Source organism: Macaca nemestrina, chromosome 4, assembly GCF_043159975.1.
Source record: "Macaca nemestrina isolate mMacNem1 chromosome 4, mMacNem.hap1, whole genome shotgun sequence".
NCBI classification, from domain to species: Eukaryota; Metazoa; Chordata; class Mammalia; order Primates; family Cercopithecidae; genus Macaca; species Macaca nemestrina.
The window spans coordinates 23,986,271-24,001,079 of NC_092128.1; the positions used below are offsets into that span (position 1 = coordinate 23,986,271).

The 14,809-nt window shown below is 37.0% G+C and overlaps 1 protein-coding gene across 26 annotated transcripts in view; it reads right to left on the reverse strand.

Annotated features, from left to right (window-relative positions):
- Positions 1-14,809, reverse strand: part of LOC105471336 (AGBL carboxypeptidase 3) — a 149,652-nt gene that overhangs the window by 109,386 nt on the left and 25,457 nt on the right. For 24 of the 26 annotated variants that reach the window (XR_011621943.1, XR_011621944.1, XM_071094450.1 and 21 more), the window contains one exon: positions 9,092-9,199. Coding sequence is in view for 20 of the 26 variants with exons in the window: in XM_071094450.1 (XP_070950551.1) it covers positions 9,092-9,199 (108 nt within the window). In the remaining 6 variants the exon portion in view is untranslated. Of the gene's footprint in view, positions 1-9,091; positions 9,200-11,801; positions 11,874-14,809 lie in introns of those variants that run through there. The other 2 variants (XM_071094448.1, XM_071094465.1) reach the window with 2 other exon arrangements.

Sequence of the window (14,809 nt, forward strand, 5' to 3'; positions counted from 1 at the left end):
TCCACTTGGACACCACCAAAAAATTTGTGTGACTGACTTTATTGAGAGGTTCACTTTATTGCAGTGGTCTGGAACTAAACCTGCATCTCTGAGGCATGGCTGTATAAATTACGGCTGAATTCTTTTTAAAAACTTGTGCAAATATATAGGGTTCATGTGAAATTTTGTTATATGTGTGTAACATGGAATGTGTAGTGATCAAGTCCAGGTGTTTAGGGTGTCCATCTCCTGAGTACAATATATTCTTGTTTAACTACATTCTATGGCTGACAACAGAGGCTACAAGACAATGGGAAAATATCTTTAAAGAAAAAAAAGCCAACTCAGAATTCTGTATTCAGTGAGAATGCCCTTCAAAGAGTGGTGGAAAAAATACAGGATTAGACAAATGAAATTTGAATAATTCACTGCCAGCCAACTTAAAACTGAAACGAAATGCTAAAGACGTTCTTTGGGATAAAAAAACAATGATGCCAGATGGAAATTCAGATCTACAGGAAGGAATAAAGAGGAGAAGAAATGGTAAATATACAAATAAATATAAAATACTATTTTTTCTCCTCTTAATTTCTTTAAAGGCAACTGACCCATTTAAAACAAACAAAAAAAGGTATAATATTAATTTTAAATAGACCGTAAGAGGCCAGACACGGTGGCTCACGCCTGTAATCCTAGCACTTTGGAAGGCCAAGGTGGGCGGACTGCCTGAGCTCAGAAGTTTGAGACCAGACTTGGCAACACAGTAAAACCCCATCACTACTAAAATACAAAAAATTAGCTGAACATGGTGGTGCGCACCTCTAGTCCCAGCTTCTCAGGAGGTTGAGGTGGGAGAATCACTTGAACATGGGAGGTAGAGGTGGCAGTGAGCTGAGATCATGCCACTGCACTCCAGCCTGGGTGACAGAGCGAGACTCTCTCCAAAAAAATCAAATAAAAATTAAAATAAAATAGACTTCAAGAAATTGTATATTGTAACTTCTATATCAATCAAACAAAACATGAGGTATACCTAAGAAAATATTTTAATTAAAATGAAATAATAAAAGGTGTTTGATTGACCTTCAAAAAGAGGAGTAACTGAGGAATAAAAATGAGATGGGCCAATTAATAAGATAGACCCAAACCCAAACATAGGTGCAAGTACATGAAATGCAAATTGTCAAACCACTCTAATTAAAAGGCAGAGATTGTCAGATTAGATTTTTAAAGTAAGGTATTACTATACACTATAAGAAACAATTTAAATATAGTTTCATAAAAAGATTGAAAATAAAAGGGGGAGTTATTCTAAGTAAACAGTAAACATAAGAAAACTGGTATTGACTATATTACTCTAAAACATCATAAAGACATGATATAATGCCAGAGATAAAAAGAAATATTTCCTAGTTATAAAAGAGACTGGCTGGGCATGGTAATCCCAGCACTTTGGGAGGCTGAGGTAGGTGGATCACTTGAGGTCAGGAGTTCGAGACCACCCTGGCCAACATGGTGTCTCTACTAAAAATAGAAAAATTAGCTAGGTGTGGTAGCACATGCCTGTAATCTCAGCTACTTGGGAGGCTGAGGCAGGAGAATGGCTCGAACCTAGGGGGTGGAAGTTGTAGTGAGCCAAGATCGTGCCACTACACTCCAGCCTGGGCAAAAGAGCAAGCCTCCATCTCCCTAAAATAAAATAAAATAAAATAAAATAAAATAAAATAATGGTATTTATTTCTATTTTTTTGCGCTTTGATGTGAGAATGCGCTTGGGGTGATTTCAATGTTTTTGAATTTATTGGGTCTTGCTTTATGACAAAGCATGTGATTGATCTTAGAATATGTTTCATGTACAAAGGAGAAGAATATATATTCTGTGGTTGCTGGGTGTTCTATTAGGTCCAATTAGTCAAGTGTCCAGTTTAAGTCTAGAATTTCTTTGTTAGCTTTCTGTCTCAATTATCTTAACACTGTCAGTGGGGTGTTAAAGTCTCTTACTGTTATTGTGTGACTAAGTCTTTTTATAGGTCAGGAAGAACTTTTATGAAACAGGATGCTCCAATGTTGGGTTTGTATATATTTAGGATAGTTAAGACTTCTTGTTTAATTGAACTGTTTATGTAATGCCCTTCTTTTTCTTGATTATTGTTGATTGAAAGTCTGTTTCATCTGATATAAGAATTGTGATTCCTGGCCCTTTTTGTTTTCTGTTTGTCTGGTAGATATTTCTCCATCCCTTTACTTTGAGCCTGTGGATGTTATTACATATGAGATGGGTTTGTTGAAGACAGCCAACAGTTGGGTCTTGTCTTTTTATGTAGTTTGCCACTCTGTGCCTTTTAAGTGGAGTGTTCAGACCATTTACATTCAGTGTTAGTATTGATATGTGAGATTTTAATCCTGTCATCGTGTTATTAGCTGTTTGCTCTGTAGATTTGATTGTGTAGTTGCTTTACAGTGGGCTATATGGTTAAGCATGTTTTTGTGGTAGCAGGTATCATTATTTTATTTCCATATCATCTTCTAAGGCTGGTCTAGTGATAACAAATTCCCTTAGCACTTACTTGTTTGAGAAGGATTTTATTTCTCCTTCACTTATGGAAGCTTAGTTTGATGGGATATGAAATTCTTGATTAGAATTCTTTATTTAGGGATGCTGAAAATAGGCCCTCTTCTGGCTTGTAAGGTTTCTGCTGAAAGGTTTCCTGCTAGCTGGATGGGGTTCCCTTTGTAAGTGACTTCACCCTTGCCTCTAACTGCCTTTAAGATTTTTTCTTTCATGTTGACTTTGGTGATTCTGCTGACTATGTTCCATGAGGATGGTCATCTTGTATAATATCTTGCAGGGCTTTTCTGTATTTCTTGAATTTGCATGTTAATCTCCTTAGTGAGATTGGGAAATTTTTGTGAACTATATCCTAAAATACATTTTCCAAATTGCTTACTCTCTCTTCTTCTCTCTCAGGAATATCAATGGGTCATAGATTTGGAATCTTTACATAATCCCATATTTCTCAAAGGTTTTGTTCATTAAAAAAATTCTTTCTTCTTTATTTTTGTATGAGTTTATTCAAAGAACTGGTCTTCAAGCTCTGAGAGTTTTCTTCAGCTTGGTCTAGTCTGCTGTTAATGATTCTAACTGTATTATGTAATTATTGTAGTGAATTTTTCAATTCCAGCAGTTCAGTTTGTTTTTTTCCTTAAAATGGCTATTACATCTTTCAGCTCTTGGATCATTTTACTGGATTCCTAGATTGGGTTTCAACTTTCTCCTGAATCTTGATGAGCTTCCTTGTCATCCAGATTCTGAATCCTATATCTCTCATTTCAATCATTTCAATCTGGTTAAGAACCATTGCTGGAGAGCTAGTGTGCTCATTTGGAGGTAAAGGGACACTCAGACTTTTTGAATTACCTGAGTTCTTGTGCTGATTCTTTCTCATCTGAGAAGGCTGGTGTTCTTTTAACTGTGGTTTAAGTTGAGTATAGTCAATTGGCTTCATTTCTGGGTGTTTTCAGAGGGCCAAAGCTCTGTATAGGGTATTATTTGTGGATAGATTCTTGCCCTGGGTTTTACAGGCAATGAATGTATATTGGCAGAGTATTTTTGGTATTGTAATTTGTGCTACAAACCAGTAGATGGCGCTTAAGAGTAATGGCCAGCAGAGAGGCTCTTAGCTAAAGAGCTCTTTTGGATTTCAGCACACCTGCAGCAGCACTCTATAATGGGCAGGTGGAGAGATGACCCCCATCTCCAGGCCTGCTCTGGGCCTTGCAGGAGTCCCCTCCAATCACTAGTGCCACTTCTGTGTTTTTTTGTTGTTAGATGTTCCAGGTTGTGGGGCTCCCACACCCGTCCCACACGGTCCTGTGGAGGGAGGTGTGCCCTGCTCCTTTGCTGGCCCATGAGCTTGCATGTCTCAACTCTCTCAGTGTTCTCAGAATGGGGGCTCCTCCCACTCAAGTGCTGGCCTCAGATCTACACTCAGCACTCACAAGCTGTATGCCAAAGCCCTGGGACGTTGTGACTGGCCTGTGCTTCCATCTGGCCCCTTGGGGTTGAGCACTGGCTGTGCTGGGGGATGTGAAGTGCTCCTAGGCCACTGGGAAGTATTCAGATGGGGCCACCAGCAAAGCACCAAGGTTAGGCAGAGGAGGTTGTGCTGTGCACATGCTCCTGCAGGAGCAGCCAGGCAGGGGCCTTGGGAAGGGCTAGCGGGCAGAAGGGCCTAAAGAACAGACATGCCCCAGCCCCACAGGATAGGATAGTCAGCCCTGCTCTCTCTTGACCCTGTAGTCAGCTGGGGTTACAGTGACTCAGAGGAACATAGGGAGCCTTAGGAGATGGGCACCTATGGCTGTGTTCTGCTTCAGTGCCCCATGTGCAAAATCCCCTGGACTCCACGTAGGCAAAAGCTCTGTCTTTGCCTACTCTCCAGGCAGATTCCCCTGCCAGTTCAAATATCTGTGGGGGTCATGCAATCTCTTGTAGCTAGGATCCCGGTGATCTGCAGCGAAAGCAGGCTGCCCCACCATCCCTTCACTTGCCTCTTCCCTAGGACCATTCAAGGGTGGGAACTAGCCCTGGCATTCAGCAACCCATGCAGGGTTCCTAGCTTCCTCTTCAGCCTTGGTGTCTGCACCACCTCTCTATCAACCCTCAGTGTTTTCTCTCTGAGGATCCGTTCAAAGCATGTTGATATACTTGATATTTTGGTCTCTCTCAGTGGGAGTGGTGCTTCCTGACTGTCTAGTCAGCCATCTTGTCTCCTCCTTCATTGAGTTTCTATAGCACATGAAAAAGTAAAACATTTGAAAACCATAGCACAAAGGAAAGGAAAAAGGAATTGAGGATATACTTTTGTAAGGTGCTCACACTGTATGTGAAGTGGTATAACATAATTTGAAGATAGTCTTCTAAATTAAAGGTGTATACACACACAAAAAAACCTAGGGCAAAAGTTTAAAAACAGGTATACATGATAAGCCAATAGTGGAGATAAAATGGAAGAATAAAATACAGTCAAATTAATGTCAATGAAGGCAGACAAAGAATTAAAAAAAAAATAACATATGGAATAAAACAAAGCTAGTAAGATGGTAGCTATTAATCCAACAACAATAATTATATATTAAACATAATAATTAAAGGACAGATTTTCAGTTTATATAAAAAGCAAATCCAACCATAAAAACTCTAGAAGAAAACCTAGGCAACACCATTAAGAACATAGGCATGGACAAAGATTTTATAATGGAATCACCAAAAGCAATTGCGACACAAGCTAAAATTGACAAATGGGATCTAATTAAACTAAAAAGCATCTGCATAGCAAGGAAACTGTCATAAGAGCAAACAGGCAACCTACAGAATGGGAGAAAATTTTTGCAATTTACCCATCTGACAAAGGTCTAATATCCAGAATTTACAAGAACGTAAACAAGTTTACAAGGAAAAAAAAACCATCAAAAAGTGAGCAAAGGATATTAACAGACATTTATGTGGCCAAAAAACATATGAAGAAAAGCTCATCATCACTGGTCATTAGAGAAATACAAAATCAAAACCACAATGAGATACCATCTCACACCAGTCAGAATGGTGATTATTAAAAAGTCAAGAAACAACAGATACTGGTGAGGCTGTGGAGAATAGAAACACTTTTACATTGTTGGTGGAAATATAAATTAGTTCAACCACTGTGGAAGAAAGTGTGGCGATTCCTCAAAGATCTAGAACCAGAAATACCATCTGACCCAGCAATCCCATTACTGGGTATATACCCAAAGGAATAGAAATCATTCTAGTATGAAGATACATGCACATGTATGTTTATTGCAGCACTATTCACAATGGCAAAGATATGGAACCAACCCAACTGTCTATCAGTGATAGACTAGATAAATAAAATGTGGTACAAATACACCATGGAATATTATGCAGCCACAAAAAGGAATGAGATTATGTCATTTGCAGGGACATGGATGAAGCTAAACGCCATCATCTTCAGCAAACTAACACAGGAACAGAAAACCAAACACCACATGTTCTCATTCATAAATGGGAGCTGAACAATGAGAACACATGGACACAGGGAGAGGAACAACACATACCGAGGCCTGTCAGGGCCAGGGCGAGGCGAGGGAGAGCATCAGGACAAACAGCTAATGCATGTGGAGCTTAAAACCTAGGTGACTGGTTGATAGGCCCAGCAAACCACCATGGCACACAGATACCTATGTAACAAACCTGCACATTCTGAACATGTATTCCAGAAGTTAAAAAAAAGCAAATCCCAATGATATGCTGTATATCTCCCAAAATAAAACAAATTAAATATAAAACATAGGTTAAAAGTAAAATGATGGAAAAATATATATGCACTACACAAATACTGATAAAAGAAAGATTGACTATCAAAGTAGATTGCCATGGATAAAGCTACAATATCAATATGGTGGTACTGGCATAAGTATCAATATATCAATGGAACAGAATGAAGTGTCTAGAAATAGACCTACATATATATTGTTAACTGACATTTAATAAAGGTGGCAGGGCAATTCAGTAGGTGATAGGATAGTCTTTTCAATAGCTGGTGATGAATCAATTTTGTTAAAAGGTGGGAAAAAATGAACCTTGACCCTTATCCCAAACCATTCACAAAAAATGATTCTAGATGAATCAAAGTCAAAGGTAAAACAAGTGAAAAGAATAAAGTTTCTTCAAAAACAATAGGTGATCTTGGGAAAAGCAAAGTTTATAGATAGAAAGGATGCAAAATGCACTAAATTTAAAAGAAAAACAATTGGTAATTGACTTCATAATAGTTTAAAAATTCTACTCATCAAAAGATATTGTTATGAAAGTGAAAAGGACTTCCACGGATGAAAGTGAAAATTTCATATATCATATATATGTATGATACAGCATTTATATCTTGAATACATATCAATCATAAAAAGGCAATTTGTGGTATAGTTATATGATGGGGTACCGTTTGGCAATATAAAAGAATCTGCTAACATGTATAAATCTGAAAACATAATTCCAAGTCAAAGAATTCAGACCTAGCAGTGTACTTACTGTATGACTGCATTTATATGAAGCTAAAAGTCAGGCAATAGGGTGACAGAAATCAGACCAGTGTTTGCCTGGGGCTGGAGCTGGGGACTGACCAGAATGGGAGAGATGGGAACTTTCTGGGGTGATGGAAGTGTTCCACATCTTGATAGGAGTGTTGGTTATACAGATGATATATTTTTCAAAACTCACCAAATTGTGTACTTATGATCTATACATTTCATTCTATTTACATTTTACCTCAATTTATCCAAAATAAAAATTAATCATGTCTCATAGTATGCCACATTCTTCAGTATCCTGTCCTAGGGTTTTAACTTTATAAGAACATTTAATTTTCATTGACATTTAAATTACATCTTACCTACTGAAATTTGTCTTTTCTACTCTTCTTTTTTGTCATTTGTGAAAATGGAAAAAGGTAAGTATTTACAATTAATCTTTCACATGTTCAATGAAAATTAAGTCAAGACTTCTTTTCATCCTCAAACCTTGTTTCTATAGCTTTCCTTTCAACTTATGGACAGGCATACTTCACAACTCCCAAGTATGGCATAAAAATAGGATTAAGTGGGGTTGATTGTGATGGATATTCTCTGATTCTACCTACAGATCTATCCTCTACTCTTCTGCACATTATACGTTTCCAAAGAGGTTGATCTGTATTGACTGCCTCAGAGGTTCTCTTGCCCTTTGGCTGTGGACAACTGGTAGAACATGGGAAGTTGGGAGGAGACTGAAATTGGGTTATTTATCCCCCTAGCATTTTCCCTTCAGTGCCACAGATTGGCAGTTGTCTGTTTCCTTACTGAAAGCCACAATTGTTTTGAGGCTGCCCTCTCCTATACCTAAAGGATTCTATAGGTCTGGAGACCATTCTGTCTTCTCACCCTTTCAGGCCTAGCAGTCATGGTTCTGCTCTGTTGATAGTCCTATGTTGCTTCCCATCATCCCTTGTTAATCTCCATTAACTCTGTCTACCCTTTTAAAAATTATTAAGTTAAATTTCATTAAACTTTCTTAAATTACTCTGAGTATGCTATCTAATTCCTGAGAAGACCCTGACTGATTCATCTCAATTATTTTAGTTTTTTAAATCAGATCTCATTTCAGTTATGTATGGCAGTTCTGAGGCATGTTTGCCATGTAAATATTCACAATCAAATTGGAAAAATCATAGGTATTCCTCTTCAGTTGTTTAAAAATATTGTGAGTATATTTTTGTGAGTTGTTTGTGAGTATATGATTTCTAGAATTTGCTTACTGTACAGGAAATAGTCTCAGTGAATTTCTCTTTGTCTTGCTAGCCCCTTAAATACAATATATATGCTCCCTAGAAGTTATCTTTAATATATGAAAATACTCTAAGATATTAAACTGTGTTGGTGAAATTATGAGGAGTCTATACTTCCTTACAGTGGTGCTTCAGGAGCAGTATAGTTGAGAACATACTCTGAGACTTCTATGTTTGATTATTAGCATACTGTATCATGAAAGCAAACAAAATATTTTGCATTAATAGAGTTTTCAAAGTACAAATATGGATCTTGAGTGTTAACACTTTCCTGAGATACAATCTTAGATATTTTTTTGCAATGTAGCATAATTGTTTCACTTTTAAAAATTATAACGCCAAGAAATGCATCAGAGTCAGGAAATTAAAAGAAAAACATCTGAATGAATGCATGAATGTGAGCTGTACTAGAGGGAATAATAGTTGCAAAGCACTTCACTGCGTTTATCTTTCAAAATTGATATGAAGCAAAATTCATTCTAAATATAACACTTCATTCTAATGGCAAACATGATGTTTAATTTTAAAGTAACTTTGCATAAACTGCAATACGCCTGCAAAGATATAACTGGCACTAAATCCACACTTGGATCAATATGTAAACAAACATCTTTATGTTTAGGGACTGGTCATCTGAAATTTCCACTACAAACAGCAAAACAAATATAACTCAGAGATTAACCTAAGTACCAAATTATATTTTACAGCAACATGTGTCATTATGTGCTCACCATCTTCAGCTAGATAAACCACAGTATCTTCCTTGGAGTCTGGATAAAGGGGTTCCGTTTCTAAGCCCGTTGGGATATACACTGGCTCAGGACAAGAAGGAGTCCAATCTGGAAAAAAAAGTGAAACATTATTTGAAAATGACTTCAAAATAAAACAGGAAAATTTTATTGCATATTTTCAAATTATTCATTGATAGATATAGGCTAAAATGTAGTGTTTTGTGTGGGGTAAGATTTCACTAAGGGTTCATTGGAAGTAATAATGAACATTGTCACACTGTGATACAACTTATGACATTTCATTCATACCTTTTTCTGAATTATTATATTGAGTAGTTTCATGATTGCTTTTTGCTCATTACTGATTTTATACCTATTTTATAACACAGTTCTCTTTCTCCTGAGCCCTTGATACCATTCTATCCCACCTCTGGGAATCTTACTCTACCTTTTATTCTTCTTTTCCCTTCAGCCTCTTTGCTTGATAATGGCTGTCAAGATAAACCTGAACATGTTTATAAGATTTAGCTTCCAAAAGCAAAGATTTTATTTTATTTTATTTTATTTATTTATTGGAGATGGAGTCTTCTTCAGTCGCCCAGGTTGGAGTGCAGTGGCCTGATCTCGGCTCACTGCAAGCTCGGCCTCCCGGGTTCAGGCCATTCTGCCTCAGCCTCCTCGAGTGGCTGGGACTACAGGTGCCTGCCACCACGCCCGGCTAATTTTTAATTTTTTTGTATTTTTAGTAGAGAGGCAGTTTCACCATGTTAGCCAGGATGGTCTTGATATCCTGACCTCGTGATCCACCCGCCTTGGCCTCCCAAAGTGCTGGGATTACAGGTGTGAGCCACTGCACCCGGCCAGTAAAGATATTAGACGCCCCCCCTACCCCTGCCACTTCTCTTTTAGCTACCAGCTTTCCTTCTTTTTAGGATCGAATTTCTTAAACGTCATCTGCACTACTCAGGTCTTTCTGACCATGACCTATTTGATGGGGGAAAAATGACTTCACAGCCTAACTACCCTAGTTATTTGTCTTTTTTTAATGGACCAAGAATTTAGTGACAAACAAGTATTACTGCACAAATATTTTAGAGATTATGTGTACATCTCCTTTAACAACAGAGGTGTATTTGACCTAATCAATAGGGGTCAAATCTAGCTACAGAAGAAACACAGTCTACCATACTGATGCAAATGTGTATCACTGTATTGTAGTGTTAAATGAATCACACACAACCAAATAAATTGGTAATAAAGATAAGCAAATTATGATTAAAATTTTAAATGTTTTATTTAAAATCTTCTCATTAGTTGAAAGCCTTAACCAATTTAAGTCAAAATTAATGAACTAATAAAATAACTCCCATTCTGAAACATTAGGAATTTCAGCTATTTGCCTTTGTGTATGCTGATTTTCTTTTTTTTTTTTGAGACGGAGTCTCACTCTGTCACCCAGGCTGGAGTGCAGCAGCATGAATCTCGGCTCACTGCAAGCTCCGCCCCCCAGGTTCACGCCATTCTCCTGCCTCAGCCTCTCCAGTAGCTAGGACTACAGATGCCCGCCACCAAACCTGGCTAATTTTTTTTTTTTTTTTGTATTTTTAGTAGAGACGAGGTTTCACCAGGTTAGCCAGGATGGTCTCGATCTCCTGACCTCGTGATCCGCCTGCCGCGGCCTCCCAAAGTGCTGGGATTACAGGCGTGAGCCACCACACCCGGCCTGTGTATGCTGATTTTCAAAAGTTGCAAGACATCCAGACTTCTTAGTTAAGAAAACAGAGATTTTATTAATTTCTGCTTACGCTCTTCTTTATTTATTAATAACTAGTCCTTATTGTAGAGAACCATGAAACCCTATCATTATAACTGGAGAAAGAACTTGTATATAAGGGTCAAGTTTGCAGTTTATTAGAATATTCTTACTGAGAGCTGTGTTTTGAGAATCAGATGTAACCCACTTCTGATACCCATATCCACTGTTCCACTAAAATTGTTCTTTACATTGTATTTGAAACAGGGTGAGCATTCAGTTAAATGTCTATAGATTAAATGGACAGAGATCAATGGACATATGGAGAGATGAATGAATGGATAGTTGAACAATGCAAAGTTCTTATCCACATATTCCTTAAATGTAAATAATGTGATATACGTCTACTGCATAAATGTTTTATGTCTGGCAATATCGTCATTGCAAAAAAGCTACTCTAGAGCTAGGGTTGTTTAAGTAGAAAATTTTTGCTTGAAATGAAGCATTTCAAGATTTTCTGAGTATACTAAGCAATTTCATTGGTAATGGACTTAAACATCAACATGGATTCCTGATATAGGCACTTCTTCTTGACTTGTTATTCAGTGACAGATTTCGCAACTATCTTTTTGTCAAGTAGACTAGAAAATTATATATTCATCTTTCCGTTATCACAATCTCCTACTATCCTTGTTGATGTCTGCTGTTCAAAAAACTACTTGAAAGTGGTGGCTGTCACTGTCCCAAGAGAACTCAGATGTCTGTGCATAACAAATACGTGTTTCCCAGTTCTCTCAAAGCTGCAGACTCTTGAGCTGCGAAAACAACACTGCATTCTTTTGAGTCCTCCTTTAGTCAAAGTCATGTTCCCAGAAGAATGGAGACTGCACTTAGCAGTTACCATGTCATATGAGCACTAAATCAGTGCTGTTTGTGCCATTATGTCTCATGGATCACCTTGTGAAGGTTTCTGCTTTGTCCTTCAGCTCCTTTCTCCACAGGCCTTAGGACTGGCTGAGACAGCACCATGCCTTCAGCCCTACACCATACGCTTCATTTTCTTCCAAGGAAAAAGAAAAAAAATAAACTTGTATGCAAAAGAAGACTCCTTCAGGTCCTAACCACCAGTACAGCAGATTTAAAAGCCTAAGTAGGTGGTAAGGATATTCCATTTTGTATATCTCTTTTTTCACTTGGCTACTGTGAGACTTCTTGTAATCTGTTCTCAGATTTATCTTTGGTTGATCCCACTTTTTGATCACTGAGATATGGTATATGCAAATGATCTTATAAAAGGGATATCCAGGAGTCATAGGAAATCCCAGAAATAATAGAGGTTCTGAATTAAAGGTGTTTAATTTGGAATGCTTTTTATAAGTAATTATTTTTATCAGTCTTGTTTATTGTATAAAAGTTAAAAGAAAAAAATCCACAATCTCATTATGCAGAGATAAACATCAACTTTTTTTCTTTTTTCTTTTTTTTTTTTTAAGAGACAGAGTCTCGCTCTGTTGCCCAGGCTGGAGTGCAGTGGCATGATCTCAGCTCACTGCAACCTCCACTTCCTGGGTTCAAGCAATTCTCCTGCCTCAGCCTCCTAAGTAGCTGGGACTACAGGTGCACGCCACCACGCCCTGCTAATTTTTTTGTATTTTAGTAGAGATGGAGTTTCACTGTGTTGCCGAGGCTGGTCTCAAACTCCTGAGCTCAGGCAATCTGCCCGCCTCCGCCTCCCAAAGTGCTAGGATTACAGACGTGAGCCACCGCACCTGGCCAACATTTTGGTTTTTATCTTTTTAGGCTTTCTCGCTTTCAACCATCCAGTTCAGATGCTTTTGGCATATGCTAAGAAAAAATATTATTTCACATATTTAGAAACCCAGAAGTAGAGGGGACTCAAGGGATGGTATAATCAGTGACTGGTGGTCATCCAGAGCTCAGTGTCTTTATGTCTCTCCACTTTGTCATCCTCATCCTAAGGCGTATGATTGTAAAATGTAAAACAACATGGCTGTCAGTGGAAGAGTGTCTTGTACTAACTGACTTAATCAACTGCGACGGAATCAACCACAATTAGTTAACCACAATGTCTTCTTCATGTATATGGCATCATTTATATATACTGATCACCAATTTGTTTTTCCCACCCCACTTCACTAAACATCTTAGAGATGTTTAATAGACATAGATCTTTATCATTTTTTAACATCTGTATAGTGTTCTCTAATATGGATTGCCACAATTTGACCATTAGTGGACATAACAGTTACATCTTTATTTACCTAAGAGATAAACTGCTGGTCAGGGAATACATGTATATTTTCCTTTATTAAGAAACAAAACTGTCAAATCTTTTTACAAAGTGATTATACAATTTTACATTCCCACCAACAATGTATTAGAGTTCCAGTTGCTCTACATTCTAATATTTGGTTGTCAGTCTTTTAAATTTTTTGCCATCCTGGTAGATGTAAAGTAGTATCTCATTGTGGTTCAAATTTTCATTTCCCATGTGGAAAAATTTTTTTCATATGTTTATTGATTATTATGAGAAATGTCTGTTCAAATCTTTTGTCCATTTTAAAATTAGGTTTTCATTGTTGGTTTGTAGGAATTCTTCATATATTCTGCATACAAGTCTTTTGTCATATATGTGTTGGGAATATTTATTTTTATAGACTGTGGCTTGCCTTTTCATTTTTAACTGTCTGTTAATGAGAAATTTTAAATTTTGATGATGTCAACTTTATTAATTTTTCATTGTTTCTTTTTTCTTTCTATCTCCTAAGGAATTGGTGCCTTATCTATAAATACAAAGATATTGTTCTATGTTTTCTTATAGGAGCTTTATAATGTTAGGTTATATATAGCTTTATATGTTTAGATCTATGATCTGTCTTGAATTAATTTTTGTGTACTAGTGAGGTAGAAGTCAAGGATTTTTTTTTTCTACATGTATACTAAGTTATTACAACACCAATTATTGAAAAGACTTTCCTTACCCTCATTGAGTTTCTTTAGTGCCTTTGTCAAAAGTCATTTGGTCATAAACATGTTGGTCTATTTCTGGACGTTTTTACTCTGTTCCACTGATGTGTTCATCTTTTTGTCAATTGTTTGTGCCCACTAAAAAAAACTACCAAAACAAACTTCTATCCATATTTCACATGGCCAGAAACAAAGCAAATGTTTAAATGTTTATTAGGTATTATGCTTATGAAAAGTGCAAAAACAAAGAACTACAGCTTACTGATTTATCACAAAGCAAATACCACATAAGCCACGAAATATTACATTGCAAGCACCTTACATACTCCACTCATGCCCCTTTCCCATCACCAGCCTCTCCCTCCCTTTGAAAAGGAGCCATTAGCCTTAATATAATGCAATTGTTTCTTTACTCTCCTTTATAAATTTACCACCTAAGCATTCATATATATGTGCATGTGTATAATATAGTTTTTATCTAGAGAAGTGTAAATAAAACCATTGCTTTGCTTTGCCTATATTTGAACTTTATATAAATTAAAATCACATAGTATGTGGTATTCTTCTGTGCTGTTTTTCATGTATATTGTGAAATCAATCCACGTGGTGGCATATTGCTGTAATTTGCTTATTTCATTGATATATAATATTTTTTAAAATGTTACAATTTATCCATTTCTATTTATAATGGACATTTGGGCTGTTTCAGTTTGGGGCTATTAAGAACAATGGTGCTATGAACAACTTTGTACATATTGCTTAGAGCATCTGTGCTCACATCACTTTTAGGAGTAAAAATTCTAGGTTGCAGGGCATGTATCAATTTCAGTAAATAATGCCACACTATCATCCAAAATGATTATACTAATTTACACACCCACCAGCAGGTCACGAAGGTTCCATTTGCTCCATATGCTCACCATTGCTTAGTATAAGTTAAATTTAACCTTGCAAGGTGTCTGTGAAACAGTACTCAG